General features: G+C 45.6%; 1 protein-coding gene across 1 annotated transcript; it reads left to right on the top strand.

The window, feature by feature from the left end:
• Positions 1-954: 954 nt before the first annotated feature.
• fgf8a (fibroblast growth factor 8a) lies at positions 955-7,687 on the top strand. The gene is made up of 5 exons (XM_071894732.2): positions 955-986; positions 1,100-1,136; positions 2,050-2,230; positions 4,802-4,908; positions 7,403-7,687. Exons 1-5 carry the CDS (start codon positions 955-957, stop codon positions 7,685-7,687), a joined length of 642 nt encoding a protein of 213 aa, XP_071750833.1.
• Positions 7,688-8,094: the final 407 nt, after the last annotated feature.

Here is an 8,094-nt window from a genome sequence, read left to right as displayed (position 1 = left end):
CTGTGTTTTTTTTTTCTGCGGACTGACTATTCCACAGGTGAAGAGATGTTTTAAATGAAAAAGGGGGGGGGGGGGGGGGTCCCGGCTTTTGTTCCGCAGTAAAAAAAAAAAAAAAAAGGGGGCTTGTTCTTAGCAGATCGGCCTGCCATTTTAACCCGGGGGGGGGGGGGGGGGGGGGTGTGAGCGCCGATCGAGCGAAAAGGGGGGCTGACATCGGAGCTGTGGGATGGGAGCAGAGGAAGGGAAGAAGAAGGAGCGTCCTGCCAGTCCCGCCGCAGCCGAGCAGAGCAGAGGAGCAGCATCAAGCTCACTCTGATCCCGAAGCTCAGGATCCCGACCGACACACACACACTATCCAACGGGATAAAAAAAAGAAGAGAGACACACACACACACACCTGAAGGCAGCGGCCGGAGAACCCGTTATAGGAATTACAAACCAGGCGGAGCAGCCTGACACCACCACCGGATTGACCTCGGGGTTTTCTTTGCATCAGGGTTTCAAATTATTGTTATTATTTTTTTTTTTGTATTAAAACCCTGCAGCGCTTTTTTCCCAAAAACTTGAACGCACCGCTCCGTTTTGCAAGTGCACTTAGACTTCTGACAAAAGACAGATCAACACTTTTTTTTTGTTTGTTTTATTATCATTTATTAGGCTACTGTTATCCTTCTAATTTTTTTGGGCTGCCAGCGTTGTCAGTGGAGCAGGAACTTGGAGCATTTCCCTCTGATGGACATTGATTTGGCGCAGAATGTGTGTGGCTTTGCGCTCATGAGCGTCTCTGTCAGCACCTCTGACCTTTTCTGTTGTGTTTTTTTTTTTTGCGTGGGGATTTCAATTAAATCTTTGTACTTGATCGTCTGATATTCGCATCCTAAACGAGATCGGTGAGACTTTTGGGGGAGTTCTGTCTCAGAATTGTACTGGAAGAGCATTTCATCTCCATCCAACATGCGACCCATCCCATCCCGACTCAGCTATCTGTGAGTGCCTTTCCTCCCATTTCCAAGTATTTTTTATCTCTTCAAATTTACTGTCTAGATGAATTATGCGCGTTTACGCAACCCTGAAGTGACTTTATCATTCTTCTTCGCAGGTTTCTACACTTATTCGCATTTTGCTACTACGCTCAGGTATGTCACTGCTTTTCTACCTTTCTATACATGGGATCTTTGTTAGAATATTCCTTTATTCTCGTCAATTTTGTGATTTTATCGGGAAGTGTCAGAAGATGCGAATCGCTAAAACATATGGCAGCCAAAGCTCCTCGATGCAGAGCGCAGTAACAGCGAGCAGGAGGGTGGGGGGGGGGAAAGGTGAGAGATCATCATATCATTATGTGATACAACAATATCGGATGGCTCCCGCGGCGCCGCGGGCAGCGGGGCGCGCGGCCTGCTGGCAGGTTCCTGATGAACATACCGGCCCTGGCACGGGACGCGCGGGCACAGACGGGGGGCATCGGGGCATGGGGGGAAATGCTTGCGAGTCTTGTGAAAAATGTCGTGGGGTTCCAAATAAGCGAGGGCCAATGTTTTCCGTCCCCCCATCCCCCCCCCCCCCCGAGTCATTCCATCACACCGCGCCGCTACACCGAGGGAGGACGGCGGCGTGACGTCTGACCCCGAGTGAAACAGAATTAATATTTCGGCTTGCTGTAAGGCTGAAAGTGGGTTTTCTCGGTGTTTCTGTGAGATTTTGACCCGTGTTTTTAGTTCAGCGTTTTTGGCAACATACCCGAGCGCGCATTCTCCTTTTACGCGCAACCTGTAATCACGCCGCGCGTCTTTTTTGGAAGCTGTTAATTTGATTTGGCAACAGGAAACTGGAACGTGTTACACTTGTCACTCGGGGGAAAAAAACACAACAAGATCTCATTGCGTTAGAATAGCCTTTCCCCCTGTGTTTAAAGCCATATTCAAATATCCTGGAGACAAACAATTGGCCACACTTTAATTATAGTCCTGGTTTTTATTCTTATGTACAAGGAAAATAAGGAGGAATGTACACATACTGATTACTGTGATGACATTTAATTTCTGACAGGTAACCAATCAGTCCCCGCCTAATTTCACGCAGCATGTAAGCGAGCAGAGCAAAGTGACGGACCGCGTCAGCCGCAGGTTGATCCGGACCTACCAGCTGTACAGCCGGACCAGCGGCAAGCATGTGCAGGTTCTGCCCAGCAAGAAGATCAACGCCATGGCCGAGGATGGAGACGTGCACGGTAAGAAGTTCACTAAAGCCCAAAGTCATCTAGTGTCATTTAACAGCAAAACTCCTTCTAAAACGTATATCCACTGAATTTCTGTGGACAAAGTGGAGCAAGGACTGATGACTGACCAGATATTATTTGGTCAATGTGATAAATTATTTGTAGGTCACCTAACTATCAGTTCAGAGGGAACATTGGTCCAGAATGCTCCCTGGTGTGTTTTTTATTTTTATTTTACATATGGCTTTCCAATATATCTCTGTTGATTTTTGCTTGATATTTGCTCCTAATTCTAATAATAACTACAAGATGAAATTTGGACTCACTAATTTTCCATATACCCCAATAGATGCACATGCTAAGAAACCCTTCAATTCACTTTAGTGTCTCTGGACAGATAATGTGATTTTCCTGTTTTTTTGTTGTTGTTATTTTTAATCACACTTTTTTTTAAACTGTCCTTATCATACCCAATTCCTTGCTAGGCTTATATGTTATTTTTTAAATTTTTGTAGTTTCCATGATGAAATCCAACACTAAGGCCTGTTCTGCTTTGTGAAGCAAATTCTGCTCATGGTTTTGCTGGATTTTTAACATGATTGTGCCATTCATTTGTCAATTGTGAAATAAGGGATGTTGGGCCTGGAGAACTTCTCTCTTAAAGACCAGAAACATCAGAGATTAGTGGAGTACAGTTTCAGCTGCACTGTGAAAAACACCCATCTTAAAAAGCCATTTAGCATTGTGTCTTATTTTTCCCTTGTTTTTCTTTAAATAAGTGCAAATCTGCAAATGGAGTGAGATAATTTCCCTCGTTTCCAATGCAAACCAACTCGCCTCCAGAATTTCGTCAAGTCAAGTCTCATGCTCTTGCTCCTAGTGCAGCGATCCGCCTTGCTCTGCCTTTTTTCCAAGACACTGACACTTGTTTCTAGAAAATTCCAGAAACAAGTGAAACTGCATCAGGCGCACGGAGGAATTCCCTTCACTCCCCCGTCGGCTGCATTTTTCACTCGTTATCCGTGAAAAAAAAAAAAGGACTTTATGCTTGAATTTGACACTAAAATGACTTGCGGAGATGGACATGTTTTTTTTTTTATGTGACACCAGTCTGTATTGTGGAGAGAAGGGAAGAGGCAGAAAAAAAAGTAGTCCAGTGGATTGTAGATGGTGCTGTAGGTTGATCCTCCGGAGATCCCGCCGGGTCTGGAAGAGCCATTAGAAGTCATCTTACTTCTACCTCCTGAACATTTCCTGCATAGCTCCTTCTTCCACCCCCCCACCCCACCTCACCCACCCTATCCCCCCACCCTCCACCCCCTCTCCCTCCGTCCAGCTTCAGAACCCGAAAAAGGCCTCGCCGAACTCACTTTTCACCGTATTTCTATTCAATTCCCATAAGAAACTGCACCTTTTCGGGCTACATTTTCCTCTGTCAATTGATACTTGGGGAATACAAGCATGCTGTGGTCTATCGGCACGCTGCTGCAGGTCACATGCACCTTTTTATGGGATGTGTGCGTGTGTGTGGCCGCAGAAAGCTATTCAGGTCACCTGTGTGGACTACTGACGTCGTTTTGTCTGTGTGTGTGTGTGTGTGTGTGTGTGAGAGAGAGTCTCTCATAGACGCTGCCCGCTATTCAGCTCAGCCTTAACTGTTGGTTGTAACCGCAGCCATAACTCTCAGACTTGTAGTGGTTAGTCAGTGGGTGGGTGGAAAGGGCCACGGCCATTCCCAGTGACCCCGGTAACCTTGTGGCAAAAGGCATGAAAAGCCAATTTGAACGAAAGTGTCTGTTCTATATGTTCATCTACTATCTGGCATGGATTTAAATGTCCAAGATCGAGATCTATGAGCAGAATTATTGCTCGGAAATGTCAAATTGTATCAAATGAGCACACACTATACATATGCATTTTTTGTCGTTCTGCAGAAACGAAACGATAAAGGAATGCGTTCATTTTTATACATCCTGACGTGGTTTTTCACTGTCGAAAAAAACAACAAAGCAAACTCAATAGACTCCGACACTGAGAAACGTCCATATTTCCTGTCTTTCAGTACTTCTTAGGATATAGAGATAAATGTGGAGCTTTATGTGTGAGGTCAACGCAGATTTATTTGAAAAGGAATTCTTGATGGGCCTGCCAGGATTGCCTCTTTAGCTTTCAAAGAATTGAGAGACACGTGGTTTTATCATTTTGCAAGAATTTCTGCTTGCATAAATCCCCAGGAATGGTCCCACAGGTTTTGGTGCGTGTGTGTGTGTGTGTGTGTGTGTGTGTGTGAGAGAGAGAGAGAGAGAGAGAGAGCAAGGGTATATGCATGCATGCACTCAAGTATTTTTGCGAGTTGCTGATGCTTTTATGTGTGTGCACGTGCATGTGCGCGCGCACACACACACACACACCCCTAAGTACTTCATTCAGGTTTTCAGAGTAACATTTCAGACATACACACAAAAATGTAGTCATCTCACCGAAAAAATAAACTTAATGTTTCACCAACCTGCCATCACTGCCTGTGCCACCGCTCCTAGCTTCAGTCGCTAATAAAACTTTCTTTTTGTTTTATTTCCTCAGCAAAACTCATTGTGGAAACCGACACTTTTGGGAGCCGCGTGCGGATCAAGGGAGCTGAGACTGGCTTCTATATCTGCATGAACAAAAGGGGAAAGCTCATTGGCAAGGTGAGGAAAAAAGTTCATCGCAGCACTGGGTTGGAACAAAAGGTCGGTCAGCTTGCAGCTATGGCCGAGGTCAAAATGTCAACGCTTACAGCTGCACAGCTACAGCAGGACTTGTTGTCTGATGAATTTATTTGGCTTAAAGGAATACATTAAGATTTTAAGAGATTTGTCCTCTTGGGCAATTTAACTGTTAGGTGATGACAACACAAAAATCATCCATGTGTCCGCGGTAGGTCATTGGCTCCAGTGCGACATGCTAACACTTTAGCATACACTATGTTGAGTGACAGTAGGTTCCATGCTAACACTTTAGCAAACACTATGTTGAGGGATAGAGGTAACTAGCATTATCTCAAAAGTGAAAACTTACTGTTTAGCTCTAATGCTAAATGGTAAGAAAGCTTAAATTTTATGGAGGTACGTGGCAAGGATTGCATAGAGGATTGTTAAAATTTATAGTAAATATGATATTAAAAAAAATTACATACTGTTGTGAACAGTAGGGACTACTTGTTTCTATAGGAAGTTAATGTGTTGGGTGATGGTAGACTGTATACAGCTAAAAATCACTGTGCAGTGGATGAATACGCCTGAAATGGTCAGTCATCTTACTTTGGATAATGCTAGTCGCCTACTATCATTCAACATAGTGTATGCTAAAGTGTTAGCATGGAGCCTCCTATCACTCAACATAGTGTATGCTAAAGTGTTAGCATGGAGCCTACTATCACTCAACATAGTGTATGCTAAAGTGTTAGCATGGAGCCTACTATCACTCAACATAGTGTATGCTAAAGTGTTAGCATGGAGCCTACTATCACTCAACATAGTGTATGCTAAAGTGTTAGCATGGAGCACTGGAGCCAATAATCTACTGGTGACACATGGATGATTTTGGTGTCTATGTTCTTATCACTTACTAGCTAAGTTGACAACCTACCAAAAACTTGATGTATTCCTTCAAGTTGAGACTTTTGATCAGTAAAATAGAGTCACGGTGGTTGGAAGCTAATGGAGGCTAATGCTATTTCCAAACTGTCCAAAGTGGAGAAGATGCTTTATACATGTGCATGGTTAATATAGAAGGCTTTACACTGTAACTCCAAGTTAGACTCCAAGAAAGGCTCCAGGTTAGGCTTTGGTTGTGTGTGTGAGTTTTATGTGTGTATGGGTAGCCATTGCTGAGTCTGTACGTGTGTGTGAGTGTGTGTTTTCTAGGCTGCGAGTGTGTCCGAGGCTATGTTAGCGCTCCTCTCTCACTGTGCTGGCTAATAAACAGAGCTGCCAGCCTCCCTACACCCCCCGCCCCCCCCATTCCCCCCCACCCCCCCACCCAGCACCCTGCCTCGTACACCATCTGCCCTGAGCTACCGGCCCAGTCACAGCCTGCCCGGCCTCAGTGTGTGTGTGTGTGTGTGTGTGTGTGTGTGTGTGTGTAGGAGAGAGAGAGAGGACGAACGAAGAGAACGAGAGCGCGTGTTTTTGTGTCTTTGGATGCATACGTGTGTGTGTGTGTGTGCTTGTGTGTATCTGGACTATTTTTAACACGGGACTATTTTGTCCAAAAGGTGGGAGCTTGCTACAGTAGGTTAGCGCTGCGTTCTGTCGCCGGGTCCAAGTCCAGTAGAGGCTGTTTCTATTGGCCTTACTGTACATTTCATCACCACAAATCCCCCATTTGCCTTCACTTTTATCACAGCAGAACCCCATATTGTCTTTACACCATCCTTCCATTTAAGTGTACCCAGCTTTATGGGGCGAACACGGCCCAAATTACTCATATGCATCTTAAGAAGTTGTATCAAGCTAATGAAAGGGGGCTTTTTAAAGGGGAAATAGTCACAAAAATCATAAAGCATAAATCTTTTCTGAAAATATAATGACTTTTGTCCATATTGATGGCTGTTTGCCTGATGATACCACCAACTGGAGGTCATAGTTTACCCTCCTTTTTATTTACCAGTTATTTCAAGTCGACACTCCGATCTAGTGGCGCCTTAATTGAACACAGCAGACGGCTGGTGAGGTGTATTTAAGGTCCTATCGATTGATATTCAAGCCGAGGAGCGCTGGCCGGTTAAATTTAACCTGCGGGGCTAAAGACAATGCAACAGGAGATGGGAACGGGGGTGAAATTGACACTCGGGGGGCTGATTAAGGCCTTTCTGGACTGGAGGTATCCGTCCTGTGATGGCGTGCCTGGGGCGACTGACCCACGAGGCGCTCCTGGATGTTTGCTAAAGGGAGAGAAGAGTCATCGCTTACTGTCATCCCCCTCTCTCTGATCTGGGAGTGTAATGAGTGTAGCATATGCTGCGTGTGTGTGGGGAGGGCTGTGTGTGTGTGTGTGTGTGTGTGTGTGTGTATGTGGATGCAGGGGACAGGCTGCACAGGGAAAGCCTTCCTTACATCTGATATTTCCCATCTGTAAATCTTCATCGAGCGGCCTTTCTGACTCGTGTGTGTGTGTGTGTGTGTGTGTGTGTTTCCGCAGAAAAACGGACAAGGCCGCGACTGCATCTTCACCGAGATCGTGCTGGAGAACAACTACACAGCGCTGAGGAACGCCCGCTACGAGGGCTGGTACATGGCGTTCACGCGGCGCGGCCGGCCGCGGAAGGGCTCGCGGACGCGTCAGCACCAGCGCGAGGTCCACTTCATGAAGCGGCTGCCGAAGGGGCAGCAGCCCGCCCACCCGGCCCACCACCGGCCCTTCGACTTCATCCAATACCCGTTCAGCCGGAGGACTAAACGCACGCGCTACTCGTCGGAGCGCTGAAGCCGGGGGGGGGAAAAGGGGGGGGAGGGAAGATAGAAAAGACAGAGGAGAGAAAGAGGAGAAACGGACTCATTGACTGACGAAGCCAACGAACTCCTCGGGCCTCTTCTCCCTCCCCACCCCTACCCCCTCCAAAAAAAAAAAAACAACCTCTAGAGACATTTTTTTTATACTGAGCATTACTATATCTTAATATGTAGTTTGTTTTCTATTTTTCTCAACGTAAAAAAAAAAAAAAACGCTGTAAAGAAAGACATGAGAAATCTATTTTTGTACTCCAGACTTTTAGTACTGACCTGTGTAACAAAAAAAACAAAAAAAGAAGATAATGAAAAGTTTGTAGATGCACATAACTTGTCGTCTGACTTATCGGGGATGCTGACGCCTTCGTAGAGTGCGTTGTGTTG

This window comes from Centroberyx gerrardi, chromosome 15, assembly GCF_048128805.1.
Source record: "Centroberyx gerrardi isolate f3 chromosome 15, fCenGer3.hap1.cur.20231027, whole genome shotgun sequence".
Taxonomy (NCBI): Eukaryota; Metazoa; Chordata; class Actinopteri; order Beryciformes; family Berycidae; genus Centroberyx; species Centroberyx gerrardi.
Note: the sequence above shows the minus strand (reverse complement) of the source record. Positions and strands in the feature narration are given on the sequence as shown.